Source organism: Lutjanus erythropterus, chromosome 10 (assembly GCF_056507025.1).
Source record: "Lutjanus erythropterus isolate fLutEry1 chromosome 10, fLutEry1.hap2, whole genome shotgun sequence".
In the NCBI taxonomy this organism is placed as follows: Eukaryota; Metazoa; Chordata; class Actinopteri; order Lutjaniformes; family Lutjanidae; genus Lutjanus; species Lutjanus erythropterus.
The window spans coordinates 28,824,960-28,842,806 of NC_139326.1; the positions used below are offsets into that span (position 1 = coordinate 28,824,960).

At 37.5% G+C, this 17,847-nt stretch overlaps 2 protein-coding genes across 2 annotated transcripts; both read right to left on the reverse strand.

Moving 5' to 3' along the window:
- Nucleotides 1–4,718: 4,718 nt before the first annotated feature.
- Nucleotides 4,719–7,148, reverse strand: LOC146320616 (uncharacterized). Its single transcript, XM_084729596.1, has 2 exons — nucleotides 6,488–7,148; nucleotides 4,719–5,534 (listed from the first exon to the last, which is right to left on the reverse strand). The coding sequence occupies exons 1-2, from the start codon at nucleotides 6,884–6,886 to the stop codon at nucleotides 5,367–5,369; spliced, it is 567 nt and encodes a 188-aa protein (XP_084585722.1). The 5' UTR covers nucleotides 6,887–7,148; the 3' UTR covers nucleotides 4,719–5,366.
- A 1,763-nt stretch (nucleotides 7,149–8,911) lies between these two features.
- On the reverse strand, nucleotides 8,912–13,811 carry carnmt1 (carnosine N-methyltransferase 1). The gene is made up of 8 exons (XM_084728936.1): nucleotides 13,653–13,811; nucleotides 12,189–12,384; nucleotides 11,895–12,058; nucleotides 11,566–11,706; nucleotides 11,124–11,302; nucleotides 9,842–9,955; nucleotides 9,462–9,565; nucleotides 8,912–9,362 (listed from the first exon to the last, which is right to left on the reverse strand). Exons 1-8 carry the CDS (start codon nucleotides 13,787–13,789, stop codon nucleotides 9,168–9,170), a joined length of 1,230 nt encoding a protein of 409 aa, XP_084585062.1. The 5' UTR covers nucleotides 13,790–13,811; the 3' UTR covers nucleotides 8,912–9,167.
- Between the last annotated feature and the right edge of the window lie 4,036 nt (nucleotides 13,812–17,847).

Here is a 17,847-nt window from a genome sequence, read left to right on the forward strand (position 1 = left end):
TTACTGAGCAGAGCATTGTTGGTAGGAAACATACACACATCCCCTTCCTGAGATTAGTACACATGGCAGGGAGCCGGTATGTTCCCTCCCTGGTTCAGACTGTGTAAACACTAAACAGGGTTCTGAAGTGTAGCTGATGCAGCTCACAATGTTTTTATAGTACATAGATTTCTTTACAGAGAAAAATATTGTGCTGCAACCACAATTTTAGAATTGCCACATGGCTAAAAAATTAAATTAGAAATTAAAGCAGAATATATACACCAAAAAAACTAGTTTGGCAAAATCTTACATTAGTACTACTTAATTTTAAATAAAAGCAAAAGAACACTATTATTCTTAATATCATAATTAATCTGGGGAATCGTGTGAGTCACGTTAACTTCCAAAAGTCAAGTGGTGTAACCATCATTCATTGCTAATATTGTGCAAGAAGACATTGTGACAGGAAATGATACTTGAAAGTCATTAAATTTCTTCTACTTCATGCACAAGTGAACACTAATCCTGCTGCAAGGGCCTGTGACCTTGCCAAAAGAAGGTGAAAGGTTCTTGCTGTCAGATGTTTTTCCTAAACTGAAATAATGGAAATTAAACAAAGTTTAGTTGATCTTGTTAACTGTCATACTTGATTTTCAGTCTCAGTTTCTTCAAAAAAAACAAAAAAAACAAAAAAAAACAGTGTCAGGTGGTGTAACTGGTTTGTGTAAATTGGCGTAAGAACTATTTTTAAAAATATATTTATAGGGAAAATTAAATAAAAGAATAAAATATAATCCAATATTGCAGTATAACATGTTGTAAACATTTTTACACAGCTTCTTTATAATTTGTTGACTTTACAACATCATGTCATGTCTCTGTAATCTCTGTCCTCTTCATTTTAACTTATTAGTAGTCATGTTTTTCTAGTTTTACTGTTCTTATTTCTTTTACTGTGTTTTATTGTTTTTCTATGTTTTAGTGTCTTTGCTTGTGTCTTGTTTTTCTTCAGTCTTAGTTTACTCCTGTTTGGCCCTCTGTTGTTATTTTGCTTCCTTGGTATCGTGCTCTTGTGCTCTTTTACTTTGTCTGTCAAAGCACTTCGTAAACTCTGTTTTTAAAGATGCTGTATAAATAAAGGTATTATAATTTAAGAATTTTAGAAATGTATTTAGAAAACTGTTTTTTCAGCAAGTTCTCTGTTCAATACAGAGAAGATGCATAAAATTTTAATCTACAGATAATGCTAAGTTCATGCTCATGCATTCATGCTTGAAATTCATGAGTACACTTCGATACAGTCTGAGTGGAAAAAAAAAATATTTCTAATTCATCCATGAAACCAAATTATTAATTTTGCAAACCCTTATTTTTCACTTACTCTTAACTAATCATGGATGACCTGTGTGTGCACCATGTGCATGAACATGGCTACGTAACAGGCTGATATTGAAATAAAAACATTACAGGAAAAAACTTTTTTTTTCATCTGCTGTCATTGTTCAGTAGCATCTTTAGAATGTGTTTTTAAATTAATGCATATCATATTTAAACATTTAGGAGATTCCTCAGTGTACCACCAGTGGTTCCTGTACCATAATAAGAGAATCTGGGATCCAGACAAAACGTTGCATCGTATATGACTTTGTTTTCAGAGATTTTCAGAGTATACAATATATATATTGCACTTTTTACTCCATTGCAACTATCTGACACCTTTAATAACTAGTTACTACAGAAAACATGAAAATGTACAATCAGCGACTTATTTGAGGATACTTTCATTCAGTTTTTATGTGAAGACATTTCGCGGCTGGGGATTTGCTACTTTTACTTTTCACTTTTTGTTTGTTTGTTTTTTTGTTGTTATTTTTAATATTTTAGTGGTTTGTACTGTTGGTTGGACAGAACCAACACTGTGAAGGTGTTACTTAAGGCTCTAGTTCTCAATCTTATCTATCTTATCGTAATAATAATCATTAATTGCAGGCCTATAGGTCGAAAGCAAATATAACAGTAAAAAGGTGCCTTTCCTTCACTGCATGCTTAATAATAATCTGACTAATACATAATAGTGGCACAGTCACAATGGCCATTTTTCAACTTTGACTTAATAAGTTCAGTAAGATAAGGTCACCATTAAGTCAGTACTATCTCCAATTAAAGCACCTGACGTTATGTGTTATAACCTAAATGTAAACAGAAAACTGTATAAGTAAGATATAATTCATCTTTATGTTGGCTAACGTTGAAATCCCATCGAAACTCAGTTAACATTAGCTATTAGCTGACGGCAGCTAATAAGTAGTGTTAAATAAACTCCTGAACTATTTGCTGGAAACCAGCTACAGCAGAATTAAGTATTTGTTATACTGAACTTACCATGGCTGAAGGTTTCGGTTAGACTTTTAACATCTGTGAGTCTTCATTCACGTTGTGTGAAATCCCACCGGTTCATCATTTATTCTCCTGTCTGACAGGACTGACTGCTCCTTTTATCAGCCACAGGTCCAAAGGGCAGGGAGAGTCTGTGTGAGGAGCCTTGAGGAGTTCATGACCTCCTCTTTCAAACATTCAGTGCTGTTTCAACTCCTCAGCTGTCAACAAACACTGCAGGTGTTATTGTTCCCCCCCATCCCGGTCCTGGTCCACAGGCAGGGAGGTGTGGGGATGATGACCTAACCGGTGACACTAGGTAAGATCAACGATAGAAACAGATATTCAACTTAAGTCGGTTTGTATTCACCCTGTAAATAAGAGGTTCCACCCAGAAGTTCTAAGTTTAAAGTTAAGTTTCCATTAAGAACCCTTTTTATCCAAAGAAAACTTTTTGGAAGAAAGAGTTCTTCAGAGATTGTTGAAATCCTTCATGAACTCTTTCCTCGTATAAACGGGTTCTTGGTAGAACCCCCTGGATGTATTCTAAATAAAACTCTTGGAATACAAAAGGGTTCTTTGTAGAGGTGTAATGATTCACTCATGCATCAAATGCATCGGACTTAAATGTGTAAGACAGGAGTACATCGGTTCAGACGGCCGGTAAAATGGTGAACGTGCAAAAAACGTGCAGGTTTCCTCCCTTTTCTCTCGCCTCTTGTCTCAGTCGGCACCGCTGGACGCCTGCTGCTGCGATCACACAAAACAAGCGCTCCCTTCTCCCTCTCCTGTGTCTCTCCTTTGCTCTAAACAGGCTGCGCTGAAAACAGCGACACAAGTGACATTGTACCATGTCGCACCACCAAACTTTCACAACGCGCGAGTGTGGAATAAGTTTGTGTTTTATAAGAAAGATGAGAAACTCTGCTGCAAATCATTTATGCAAAACGTGTCAGACAGCAGAGACGTCATGTCACTGTGAGAGCAGGTAACACTTCACCGTTCCTCCACATTAATCGAAACCACAGCACTCAGAGAGCAGCAGATCATCTTACTGCAAAAATACTCACATTTTAAGCAGTTTTAAAGTTTGTTCACAGATTCTCATTAAGGCTACAGTATCTCATTTACACATTAGACTCATAATAAGATATTAACACCACTCTAATGTCTCTTTCTCTGTGTCTCTACTGTTACTATATTTAGCAAAACTATCAGGATTTCCTTTTTGCAACTGAAAGCACTCTACAAATGTAGCATTAATTGAATCAAAATGTAAAGATTCACACTTTGCATTGTCTTGCATTGCATCATATCATATTATATTGTGACAGAGGTGAATTGTATCGAACCAAATCTATTGTTATTAAAAAATTTATATGATACATTGTATCATTGAACGTGTATTGAGATACATATCAAATCGGTCTCAGTCAGTGAAATACACACCACTAGTTCTTGGTAGAACCCCCTGGATGGGTTCTTGTTAGTGCCCTGAGGAGGTGGAAAAGTTCTTGATAGAACCCACAGAGAGGGTTCTTGGTGGAACCACTACACCATAGAAGAGTTCTCTGTAGAACCACTCAGTAGGGGGGTTTGTGCAAAACCTTTTACAGATGGTTCTTGGTAGAACTCTCTGAAATAGTTTGAGTGAAACCTTACCAGAGGGTTCTACCAGAAAACAAAAAGGGTTCTCTTATGGGAACAAGCCAAAGAACCCTTTACAGTTCTACTTGGTACCTTTGTTTCTTGAGTGTAGAGCTGCAACACTTAATCGATTAACCCATAAATGGATAGAAAATTAGTTGCCAGCTATTGTGACAATTAATTGTTTCAGTAAATGTAAACCAGCAAAATGTCAAAAATATGCTGGTTCCAGTCTTAAATGTGATGATTTGATGCTGTTCTTCAACATATATTAAAGTAAATAAAGAGTCTTTTGTTTTGGACTGTTGGTTGGAAAAAAAAGACACAATCTGGAGACATCAAGTGGTAAATAAGTGGACGCTTACACCAAACTTGAAGAAATTAATGCCTTCTTGAGATATTGCATTTACAAAAATTCCCATAAAAAGTAAGAGAGGTCTATCTGCAGCATCACAAGCTATACAACATCCTACACCTACCCAAGCAATTCTTCTGGTTAAACCAAACTAGGGGGGATCAAAAGTCCTGTCTAAGGGGGTAGAACCTTCCAAAGGTACAGGAACTTTTGAGTGGTGCTTGTAGTGCTGAACATTTCAGATTGGTCGACTACTTGCAGCATTTCATTTTTAGTTACCAGTTTTAAAAATATGCAATCATATGGAACAATGATTAAGTCCAAGCCTTGTTGAGCATTTATTCTGAAATCACCACAATGTAGCATCCCGAAAAAAAAAAGCCTGTTGGTCAATATCTACAGTGTCAACATTGTTGTATAGTCACATGCAGAATTAATGTGAAAAAAAAGGCTGTTATTTTTCATATATCAGTGGACTAATTTGTTTAATCTTACAGTGCTTTGGACTGCGGTGGAAATACAGAAAACAACAAGCTGAGGGAACCTTTCAGCCCCTTTAAAAGTAGTTCCTGGGACTTAAGGTTCTGGGTACTTCTGAGTGGAAGAGTGCCTTTGTTGTATAAAATACTAGGCTTACAAGATAGAGATTCTGCACAAAAAAAACACCAGTGACAGTTGTACACCAGGTTTTCTGAAATATTTTCAGAGAAAGCTGTTTTCAACTTTAAAAGAAAACTACCTACAATTTTAGGATGATTGTCAGCTCTCTCTAAGAATGGCATTGTTGCAATGCAGAACTCACTGTTGCTTCACCCAAGTCACTGAGATCGTAGACCAGCGTTAGACTCGCTTACTACAGTCTGTATCACTCTGACAGCACTATCCTCAATCTGTAACACCACGTTGTTGCATCTCACCTTGGATGCATTTCAAGCGTCCTTAATGTGCTTTTGACGTGTCTATCTGGTGAAAAGCATCACATTTCAAAGTGAAACAGCCATCCTCTTCAGGTTTCCATGGCATCAGAAGAGGAGTCTTTGACTTTTGGCTTGTCCTCTGTTTGGGAATGGTCATTAGCATCTTCTAGCAGTGAAAGGTCAAGTTCAGGTAAGGGGGACCTCCAGTACTGGAAGGAGTTATAAGTGCAGTCCTCAGTGTTGGTGTCTTCATCAGTCTGGGAGTGATGAGAAAGAGACCAGTTATTGCATCTTTCTGGCAGCAGGTGGCAAACTAGGTATGAGAACAAGCAATCCCTTTGCCTTTTTCCCCTCTCAACATAATTTATGATTTTCAAGATGATAGAAATATGTTATGAAACACTGTTGTGTTTATGTATTTGACATTCCAAAAATATAATTTTTGAGCTCCTTGATTTCTTGTCTCAAACTATTATTTGCTGAAAAAGACAATTATGAAAGAAAGAGCAAAAAGATCAGGTATAATTAAATGGGGGTTCCTACATGATTCTTAGATTAATCTCCAACTATTTTCATAACTGATTAATCGGTATGAATAGTTTTTAAGAAAAAAAAGTCTAAATTCTCTGATTCCAGCTCATTTAATCTGAATATTTTCTGGTTTCTTTATTCTTCCATGACAGAAAACTGAATATCTTTGAGTTATGGGCAAAACAAGACATTTGAGGACGTTATCTTGGACATTTTTCACCATTTTCTGACATTTTATAGACCTAACAAGTAATTGATTAATCAAGAAAATAATCAATAGATTTATTGACAATGAATAAAGTTATTTGTTGCAGCCTTAACAAAGTATTGTGTACTTGTTTTTGTGTTACAATAATATTTTGTGTATATGTTGGGCGTGTTGTAGATTAAAAAGTTATACTTGCTATTTATTTTGTGCTGTACTGTATACATGTTTTGTGTTTTACAGAATAAAGTAAATAAAACAGAATAACATGTTAGTCTGGATGTACTTGATATTCTGGGCTAAATCAAAGACACCCTTTGCCCAGATTTTGACTGGTAGCTCGGAGTACCAAAAACCATAAAATAGGTAAAGGGTTACATCTAGAGGACATTAACTGACATTACACCAACTCGCTCTCTGCACAGCTTCACTATCTGCAGAATATCAACTTCTACTATATCTTAAATTACTTACTTTATCGTTATCTTTAGGAATGACGGTCTCTGAAGCCGTGCAGTCCTCTCGTGGTCGTTTCTTGGAGCCTGTCAGTGCGCTGGAGCTGCGACGGTCCTGGAAACTTCCAGAAGTCTGCACCGTCAAAACACTTGCTGCATGCTTCCTAATGTCGCAGCACTGCGAGCCTTTGCGATAAACAGCTGCTGCTTTTTCTTCTTCTTGTTCCTCCAGGTCCACGAAGTAGTACGGCCTCTTTCTGGAGCGGCTGCCCAGTAAAGCCAGCAGGGACGGCGGGCTCACACCCCCGCTGGTCGGAGCCATGCTGCCCAGCTGCATGTCAACACTGCAAAGTGAGCGATAGCATCTTTTGGAGGGAGAGTCGTGCAGCAGCGGGTCCTCGGCTCGTCTCTTCGCCATTACTGTCTCAGAAGTATGTCGCTGCACTGATCATGCAACAGGAAACGAGCACACACGGGCTTTAACACTGATTCAGGCAGCTTTTTCCTGACTGTGTTGCAATGTGGGAGCGTTGGGGTACAGTCGCACAACATTAAGGACCGGTAGTAAAATTCATGCAAGGCAGTCCGGATAACCAATCAGAGGAGAGCACCACTGTCTAGCCCCGCCCACAACCTCCTCTCTTCCTGTGGCGGGTACATTCGTGCATACCATGGGCTAATTATAGAATAATAATACTTGTTATAGTTCTTTATAACAGTCATTTTCAAGGACCCACAGGTGAGTCACAAGAGAATATATTTGGGTCCCCAAATAAACAAACCACTATGGAGGACATTTTGCAAATTTAAGATTTATATCTTTAGTGCACGATTTATAAAGCATTTAAAAAGTATCTGTTTGTTTCCTTGTTTTCAAAGGAAACAAATGAGAAAATACAAATGCATTTAGACGGAATTAACACTTTATGTAACAGGATAAAATATTATGTTGTTTTCCCAATAAGAGGAAATAAAAACAATATTACCTGATAACCTAAATGAATTCATTTTTCATTTCTAAAATTTTAACATATGTATAAGTTTTCAATAAAGTGTCAAGATAAGATCGAGTGATGCGGAAATGGCAGTAAAAATGATCGAGAACGTTAATTTATGCACAAAGGTAGTTGGTGAAATAATGTTTGTTATGGTTTAGTGTCAACTTGTTCGCCTCTGTAACTGCCTCCTAAATGAGCAAGCCTGAAGAAACACTCAAAACATGTTTGTGTTTTCTGTCTTTTACACTTTAAAATTGAGCTGCATTTTAATGCTGTTATGCATGGAGGACCATAACTGCCAAAATAAAAAATAAAGAAATAAAGAAGACTTTCTATATAAAAATGCAAATGCTCCAACAACATTGAAGATAAATGTAGGCAGTGATAACTGCCTAAAAACTGACATGAACTGATGTCTTAATTTGCTTCTGAATATTTGCCTCTGTATAAATTCCCATTTAATGTTCAATTTTTAAATTTATTTCTGTCTATATTTGTGTAGTATTTGTTCCACTTGCATTTTCTGCCTATTTATTTCCCAAACTTATTTATATCTTTATATTCTTTTTACATATCTTGATGCATTTCTGCTTCATTATGCAAATGAGTGGGCTGCCATTCAATAAATACCTACATTCATTTTTTAAATATTGTTTTGGAGCATATAATGGCATATTCATTTATTCATCATGCAATTTACAGGGTTAAACATTAATGTCTTTGTTTTTTTTCACTTGCCTGGTCAGGCAAGTAGATTTCTGATCCACTTGCCCAAAGTTAATTTTTACTTGCCTCGAGACAAATTGTTTTCTTTATTAGTGGTTATCAAATAACTGACAAAAGTTAATTGTCGTTTCATGTAGGTTTGTAAAATTTATACAATGTCAGTCCACAGTCCAATGATATTCAGTTTAATAATAAACAAACCAAAAGAAAAAAAAAGAGAAACCTTTTTATTTGAGAAGTTGAAAAACAGCATTTTTGCATGAAAAATTGCTTTAACAGTTAATTGACTATCAAAATAGTATAGTTTAATTTTTTTATTTATTTTTTATTTGCACTTACAGTCCTCCACATTTATGCTCATCATATCAAATTTAAAACAGTAAAACTCTGGAGATTAATATTATTTAAAATGTTTGGCTTTATTCCAAATTGTGATCAGAAACCAAAAAAGTCTATGAAAGTCATCTTAAACTTTAAAATGGAAGCTTGTTTGATGTCATTTTCATTGTTGACTGATGATAAATGCTAATGAGTAGATATAGGCATTGGCACTGTTTGAAAAAATAAATTCATTTCAAAAACAAATGTTCACATCACGCTGTCCTTTCACTCACACACTCAGGCAGTTAAAGTCACTGGAGAAAAGAATTCTTAACGACAAAATAACATCCAGGAGTAACTGTCTCATCAGACCCAGATATCAGGTGACGTAGAGTATTTTTAGATGTTTTTCAGGTGTTACTCATAACATAGTCCTGCAATATGTCATATTACATTCTACAATGAGAGCCATATTCAGGTGCTTCACCTGTCCCAGAAAAACAAAACAGGGCCTGTTGGGTTCTCCATGAGATGCATCATAAAAACAGATATATGGCAAAAAAGAAAATTTATGTCCACTGATGTTTTTCTTCTGTGTCCATTTTCTTTTTGTCAGTCAAATCTTCATTAAGTTCTCTAAGTTCACTATGTTTGTCACGTTAGGCTGTCAGGATCATCTCGCCGTGGTGACTTAGCAGCTGGTGGCAAACTCTGTTCTTGGTCATCTTCTTGACCGTTAAAGTACACGTCTGTGGGTTTTCGTGCCACAAAAAAGACACAGTCGTAAATGTATCTCAACATTGAGCGGTCGTTTTCCGTGTAGGTGGTCTGAACCGACTCTTTCTCCACCTGCAGGGGACATATAAATATATAATATAAACTGGAACAAGATTTCTGAAGATGATAATGATGCTGAGCCAAGAATATACATCAAAGTCTTTGGTTTACCTCTATGTGGAAGCCAAACTTGACAATTGCTCTCCTGATGTCTTCATAGCTTAGTTCAACTGAGAGCTCATTGGCCATGTTCTCAAAATGGTACAGCAGTGGACCTGAAAAAACAAGAAGATTTAAAGACTGAATCATACATCTGTTATTTCCATAGAATACATTTGTACGTCCTTTTTATGGGACATTTTGATGTTAAGTTGTGTTATTTTCTTTTGTTTGCAGAAAACACAGATTAAAATGTACTTACAGGTCTTATGGGCGCTATATTTGCCTTTTTTACTTCACCAGTTCAAACAGCATGTTGTATAATAATGAACAGCGTTTGGTTTGCCAGAGGAGATTAAATATAAATATGCTTTTTACTAAAGCTGACTCACCCAGGTTGATCCACACTCCACCAGGCTTCAGAATCTTCCAGATCGTCTCCACATACTCAATGACATTATGAGCTGTATCGATAAAGAAGCAGGTAGCCACACAGTCCCAGGAATCTGAAGGAAACAGACAATATATTGACTGAACATCATGAGCATGTAAGTAAAATTATTAAAAGGTGCACAATTTACAAATGATCATACACAGTACAATCATATCAAAATTACCCATTTTATTTTGGGTCATTTAAATAGCTGCTTTGTATAGAAAATGATACACATTTTTCACCAGATGGAGATCAGCTCTACTTAAATAGTGTATGATCTGCAGCCAGGAAAAATCTTACCTGCATTTGTGTTTGTCAAAATAAGTTTTCGTTATACTATTTATTCTTATAGTTAATGTCAACAATCAAAGAAATTATGTAAAATGTGTATCTTTTTGGCAAGAATGCAAATTACTGGAGGGCCTGATGTATACACAAAGTTGTATACAGTCACACACAAAATCCTTCTTTTTGAGGTTTTCTTTTTGATTGCATACTTTTTTAGGGATACTACACAGTAGGGGTGGGCGATATGGACAAAATCAAATATATTTTTAACAAAATACCTCAATGTCACAACATTGTGATAATATTGTAGGGATGACTATTGGTGCTTTCACAAAATATTAATCCAATGGAATTTTTAATAAATAATCGTTAGTAATGTGAATATAATGACTAAGGCCCTGATCAGACAGACTGCTTTTTTGGCAGCGAGAAACATCTTTTTATAGTCATTTTCTAGAGGTAGGTAGCATTTTGCATGCTGCTAATGTGCCCTGGGCACCTCGAGTTTGGATGCTGATGTTTAGGTAGCTTATTAAATGGGAAGTTTGATCTAATTGTGTCTAATTCGAGCTAACCAAAATATAGAGGGTACAGTTCTGAATTCACTTCACAGTAAAATCACAATTAGGCTAAGGTCAACTGATTCATTGGTTGCCCCGCAATAACAAAAAAAAAAAAGCACCACGCTGCCCTTTTTTTAAGACAACAGCTTCAACAAAAAAAAGGCAGTACACTGGGTTTCGCAACCTGCCAGAAGTGATCTGTATGATCAGGGCCTAAGTGGGGAAAGGCAAATATCAGAACAGTTGGAACAGTCTGCTAAATTCAGAAAATTACTTTACTGTAATCTAATCTGCAACATCTATAATGATATATAGTCTCATATCACAAGATCGATATATTGCCAAGCTGTAGTACAAAGGTGAAAGATCCACACAGTTTTTACTGACCTGGCTCACAGTAGACTTCCACAAAGTCCCCTGCCACCATGGAGAAGTCTGCATTCAGTGGTAAGCTCTGAGGGTTGACATCAGGGAATCTGATTGGTCGTGTTTGGTCAGAAGATTTCTTGTTGTTGCTAAACTGGTGGATCCAGGGGTACAGGGTCAGAGAGTTCACCTTTTCACACCTGAATGGAGCAGTTCACATTCATTAGGACAGGTGGAGGGATGGAGGTGGTATTCTATAGAGCATGAGGTCAGAATTGTACTGACAAACAACTGAATTATCTGTTCTAATTTTATTTGTGATCACTATTATACTGTTATATACTTAACGACTTAATACTTAAGTGTGAATGATGAAAGCAAGCAGAAATATCCTGCATGAATGTATGAGGAAGGTGATGTTTATAGCTGCTGGAGGACACAGGAGTGTTAGTATGTGCTGTACCTATTGAGGACAAAGTTGGAAGAGAAGAGCATGAAGAAGCTCCACTCATTTCCCTGACAGATATAACCCAGCCGAGCAATCTCCCATGCTAGACGGCCGAGCCCAGCACCCGGAACCAGCACGCTGACCTTAGACACATCACTGACATAATAAAATATACAAAATGCACATATCACACAGAAAACATGTAGCAAGTCACATTGTAAGAGCTCTGACAAGGTATTCCGATACCAAAGCACATGGAAAATGTGATTGCTTGTATCATTTAGCATCGACAGAATGTCACTATCACAGGTGCTTGTGTGGGAGTCTGTGTGAATGTTTCCTACTATTGGTCACTTGGGAAGAGTCTTTGGATCTCTTGGATGATGGGCTGGTAGCAGGAATCCCTCTCAGCACGGCCCACCTCACTCCAGTCTCTGACAAACTGCTTTATGGTGGATTTAAGCTTGTCCATGTCAAACGTACTGGATGGACGCACCTTCTGCGGATCCTTCTGGAAGTTGAATGAAGAAGAAATATCTTTACCTAAATTCCTCAAGTGAATAACGACAAAAAACTAAAATACACCCTGTGTGAATACTGGATAAGTACAGCAGAGTACCTTATAGGTCAAGCCTTACCCTCTCGCCGTACTCAATGTTCTCAAACATGTGGAGGCTGTTGTGAATGATGGCCTGCAGCAGCTCCTGGTTGTGGTCTGCGCACTGGCTGATCCGGGCCAGGTTGGACAAAACATTTGGCAGCAAGTTCTGGTGGTGCTGCGGTAGGCTTCGAAACTGACGCTCGGCACGCTTGACCTGCTCCTCCACATGGACCCTGACAAGAAGAGATGCAAGTCAAAGCAAGGGCGTACTACAAAGGAAACAAAAGGTTTTCTTTGTCAGACTGTATGCATGTTCCCATAAAAAGGAGCAATAGGTGCATCATTTGACTCTTCCTCTGCCAAAATGGGCCGATGGTGTGTCGCCTACTTAAGTAAAGAGGAACAGGTCATCATAACAGAAAGTTAAGAATAATTCTTTTTATATAATAATGCATTATTGGCTCACTTATCATTATATCCACATTACTGATGATTATCTATCAAAAATATTGGTGGTAATTTTTTGTGAAAACAACAAGTCATCTCTAAAATATTGTCACAACATTTAAAGACATTAATATAGAGGTATTTGGTCACCCAGCCCTGCCCCATGATGAAGGATACATGGAAATCAAATGATTGTAGTTTCTGGCAAAATGAAAGTGAAATTAACTTTATTGATTAAATATTCTCTGTGATAAACAACGACAAAATAGATTTTCTAATCGGTGGTATTAGCTTCAATAGCAGCAGTGTTAATAGACTAAACTAGGATCTAGCATAAAACCATACATAGACATTAGTAAGTAAGGATGTAATAAGCAGGATAATCCACAGTGAGCAGGTCAGTACTGTGAAATAAACCCCTTCAGGTTGATTCAAGACCTCCTGCCTCACCCTGTCTGGGTTTATTTCACAGCAATGACCTGCTCAATGTGCATTATCCCTTCAGGAATATCGTCAGGAAAATAATTAGTGAAAGGGTGGTGCTTGTTACAACCCACTTGAAGCAGGTCAGGTGCTCAGAATCAGTTACCATGGTAATGTAGCAAGGTTAAAAGAGAGCCACTTTCGTGACAATGAAAACTCTGTTATACCGCATATATTAATCTCGCTTCCTTTTACACCCCTTGCAAATTGAGGGTCTAAAGCTCTAGTCCAAATGGTTCCTAACATAAATTAACGTTATTTATTCTCTTTGTTGTCTTCCAGTGATATTGCTAGCTATAATACTAGCTATATTACAATTTAAGTGTTTTTTGTTTTGGAGAAAGGGTGGGTCATGGAGTAGAAGTGGTTCCAGCCATGAAATACAGTCCACGAGAATCTGGTAAAGTACAATCTGACTTAATTGTGTGAAACATTGACTAACTCTTGAAAAAAGAACTAAGAGTTATCAGCTTTCCCTCCAAACCGAATTATCTGTCCGTTGCTATTGTTAGTCGCTAACAACATCGACACATCGCCTGTCTCGTATTTTATTTAAACATTAATATTGTACCTGTAAAATCTAAAAGCATCGACTATCCTCCAGAAATGCTGCCTCTCAAGCCTGGCCTCCTCCTCGGGGCTGTATTTTATTCTCTCTTTGTGGAAATACGGTCCTCCTTGCGCTCCTTCCCCTGCTGTTTCGGCCATGTCTGAAACGATTCCACAGCCATCCAATCAAAACACCAGAAACTTCTTCTTCGTGGGATTTATTAATTCCAGCAGATCAGAGTCCACATGGCGCATTGCTGCCACCTAGTGTCGGATGATTGGACTAGTTAGTTCCTCTGATGATGCACTGGGAGAAAGCAAACAAGCAGTGGTGCACAGTCACGAAGTACATTTACTTGAGTACTGTACTTAAGTACATTTTTTGAGTATCTACTTTACTTGAGTATTTGTTTTTGGGTTTTTTTTGGGAAACTTCTGACTTTCAATCCACTACATTTCAAAGACAAATATTGTACTTTTGACTCCACTACATTTCTAGGAAGGTTGTTGTTACTTACTCACAGAGGGAAACCAATCACAGTAGCTCCTCTCAAATGGGACTGATGTAAAAGCAGAAATACGTCCAGGCGCACTAACAAGCACAAGCAAGCTCTCCCTTTTTCATTCAAACAAAAAGCAGTAATGGTGATGGCAGGAGAAAGACTAAATTAAATCTCAAGATGTTATTATATTATAATTATAATTAATAATTAATAATTATTAATTATTCCAGGTAGCTTTTAAAGTTGGATTGTTTTTATCAGGGTGAAAAATACAGCATAATTCATGTATATACTGCCCTTGAAGACAGAAAGAAATCTCAGTTATTTAACAGACTTGGAGAACTCCTTACAGTTGGCTTTAATCTGCTTTTATGCAGTGATTTTAATACAGTTACATCAGAAAATGACATTAGCTGTCCCTTTTGTTTTTGATTGTATTTCTATGATGCACATGTCAGTTACACTGTAAAATCTTCTAAGTTGGGTGTACTCAATGCAATGAGTGCAAACTCAGTCAGGCAATGGAAGAAAGTGGCCTGGTCTCATGAATCATGTTTTCTTTTACATCACATGGATGGCCGGGTGCATGTGCGTCACATACCTGGGGAACACATGGCACCAGGATGCACTATGGGAAAAGGGCAAGCCAGCTGAGACAGGGTGATGCTTTTGCCAATGTTCTGCTGGGAAACCTTGGGTCCTGCCATCCATGTGGATGTTACTTTGACATGTACCACCTACCTAAGCATTGTTGCAGACCATGTACACCCTTTCATGTAAACAGTATTCCCTGATGGCTGTGGCCTCTTTCAGCAGGATAATGTGCCGTGCAACAAAGCAAAAATGGTTAAGGAATGGTTTGAAGAGCATAACAACAAGACTGAGGTGTTGACTTGGCCTCCAAATTTCCCAGATCTCAGTCCAATCGAGCATTTGTGGGATGTACTGGACAAACGAGTCTGATGCATGGAGGCCCCACCTCGCAACTTACAGGACTTAAAGGATCTGCTGCTGACATCTTGGTGCCAGATACCAAAGCACACCTTCAGGGGTGTAGTGGAGTCCATGCCTCAATGGGTCAGGGCTGTTGTGGCAGCAAAAGGGAGACCAACACAATATTAGGCAGGTGGTCATAATGTTACGCCTGATTGGTATATATATCAATGCAAATGTCCAAAATTAAATGATCATTGTCCAGAGAATTCACAGTGAGCAAGTGGGTGTGTTAATGATGTTTTTATCAAAACACTGTGATTTTTGCAGTGAACATTTTACACCCTATCCTGGCTCGTGCATGCTCTGTCCAGGCGCCACCCCTCACCTAAACCAAACAGAGTATTGTTGTGTGCCACATGTGTGAAAGGGCACTGCTGCAAAATGTCTGGGCCCGGTTCTCTAGACATTGTCCGGAGTTCATATGAGAAAATGGCTCTTGTGAGTTTTGGTGATATCTTAACTTTTCCTGGATTGTCAGGAAATGTGGGGCGGATTTTCCTCCACCTCAGGAAGAAATGTAAAAACATTGAAGATCCCTTGACTTTACATCAAGTTCATCATCAGGTCAAATTTTAATTTGTCTAACACTTTGGTTTAAAACTTGCAAAACTAAAGACATTCATAAGCTTCAGCTGTACTTTGTGTTTACTGCTAATTAGCAGAACACATGCACTGCAACTCTGCACTTATCCAGACTTTACATGGAGAAACTGTATGTACTCAATGTACGTCATTACATTCCAGCACTGTAACATGACAAAAATCCTTTAAAAAGGCAGCAGTTAAATATATTGTTTGAAATTCAAGGAGCACCACAAGATACTTGTAATGTTTTATTATGGCACACACAACATGTAACCATATTCATAGGGTATGTTTTCAGAAACAGGAACATTTGTTTTTTGGTATGTATCAACATTTTAGTATCAAGTGCAAAAACATTAGTTATAATAAGGAAGAGGAGAAACAGAGCATTAAGTCCTGTTCCAATGTTCAGACAGGAAAAATGACAGAAACAGAGACAATTGTGAGTTTCAACAACAACGTGATTCAGTGCATTTGTAAAGGAAGAAAAATGAACAACCCCATTAGTTTAATACATCTGTTGTGCGGATGTGACAACCAGACGGCTGACATAAAGGTCCTTCAGAGCTTTGGTGGTGGTGGAGGCTGTGGTGCCCTGACAGTGCATAAAATACAAGTCATTTATAAAGTTAGATCACTCAAACACAGAGTTTCTCAACTTCGTATCCTGAACCCCATGTTGCTTTATATGAAGGTGCAGATTTGTGATATTTACATCACTTATATATTGATTTTCTTTCATATATTTTAATATAAAATAAATGTATTTGAAACACAAGTTCTATGTATATCTATTTATGATGGTATTCAAATCAATTTAATATGACTTCAATGTAAAAACTCTCTTATTAATGGGTCCATGAGAATTCTGAACATTTTAGGACCTAAGAATTGGGTCAGGACCAGAAAATGTTGAGAAACCCTGCTCTAAAATAAAGAAAAGTGCATGCAAGTAAGATAGGAAAGATGATTTTACAATACTGTAGGACAGAACGGAACAGCTGATGTACCATTTGGCCCTTAGATTATGCAAAAGTCAGGTAAAGGTACAGGTAAAATTTTAGGTCAACTGCAAAATAGCAGAAAGAAAAAGTGGTAAAGAAGGAATGGCACAGACCTGGGAGAGAGAGAGTGGAACTGGCCTTTCTGTGCAGTTTGCACACTGTCTCCAACATACATACTGTACTGTTCCCACACACACGCAGTACACACACACACACACACACACACACACACTATGAAAAGTCAACCAGCTCAACCTTTCATGCACCTGGCTGCATTTCTCTACTTCATTTCTGGAACAAACCTTCATCAAGATTACTTTTTTAGATAACTGTAGAAATAATAAAAATGAATACATATTAGAAGTGGAAAAAAAATATGATCAGAAGGCAAAATTAACTTCACTTTAACTGAGAGTGTCAGTACAAGACTATATGTGTGAAACAAGAGGAGTGATATCAACATTATTGTTACATTGCACAGATGTAGGAGGAGCAGCGGCTTTGGGTTTCAAGTGGCCTTAATGTTGACAGAAAGAAAACATAGCTGGTCAGAGGTCTTGTAACAGACATAAACCTTCCTTTTTTTTAATCATAAAGAAAACATTTTATAGTCAGTTAAATTAAACCACTTGATGCAGTGTTATTTATATAGGTGTGGTCTAATGCAAGGCTAAGGGACAGCTTGGTCATGAAAGCTTGAAGGGTGGAACACACAAAATAGGATCTTCTGATTTTTTGAGGCTATACATAGGGCTGGGAAAGATATATTTTTAGATTTTATAGTAAGACTGAATTCCAGTTAGACATTTAATCCAATGTGATAAACATTCTACTTGACACACAACTCGATGTGTTCCTCCATATCTGAACATGTATTGTTGAGTTATGTTTTTAAAATATTATTCAGCAGTAACTGTACCCATGATATGTCAAAAAATGTTGGTGACACTGAGTGTGAATAAAGATGGATGACGCATCTCCACTTCCTCCCACTGTACAGAAATGAAGCCAAAATATCGAAGATACGAGCACTGCCATCTTACACTGGTGACATAATTTGGAGTCAGAGTCTGCATACTGATGAACGGGGTTGTAGCAGAAACCATCCTTGGAGAAATTTGACAGGTAT

What these genes read in the sequence shown, in the direction of transcription:
- LOC146320616 (XM_084729596.1), bottom strand. Translation starts at nt 6,886, where the DNA reads ATGGCGAAGAGACGAGCCGAGGACCCGCTGCTGCACGACTCTCCCTCC. An exon ending in TTCCTAAAGATAACGATAAA is followed by an intron (nt 5,535 to 6,487) that starts GTAAGTAATTTA and finishes CATCACTCCCAG; the next exon opens with ACTGATGAAGACACCAACAC.
- carnmt1 (XM_084728936.1), bottom strand. Translation starts at nt 13,789, where the DNA reads ATGGCCGAAACAGCAGGGGAAGGAGCGCAAGGAGGACCGTATTTCCAC. An exon ending in GATGCTTTTAGATTTTACAG is followed by an intron (nt 12,385 to 13,652) that starts GTACAATATTAA and finishes TCTTCTTGTCAG; the next exon opens with GGTCCATGTGGAGGAGCAGG. An exon ending in GGAAGTCTACTGTGAGCCAG is followed by an intron (nt 9,956 to 11,123) that starts GTCAGTAAAAAC and finishes TGTTTCCTTCAG; the next exon opens with ATTCCTGGGACTGTGTGGCT.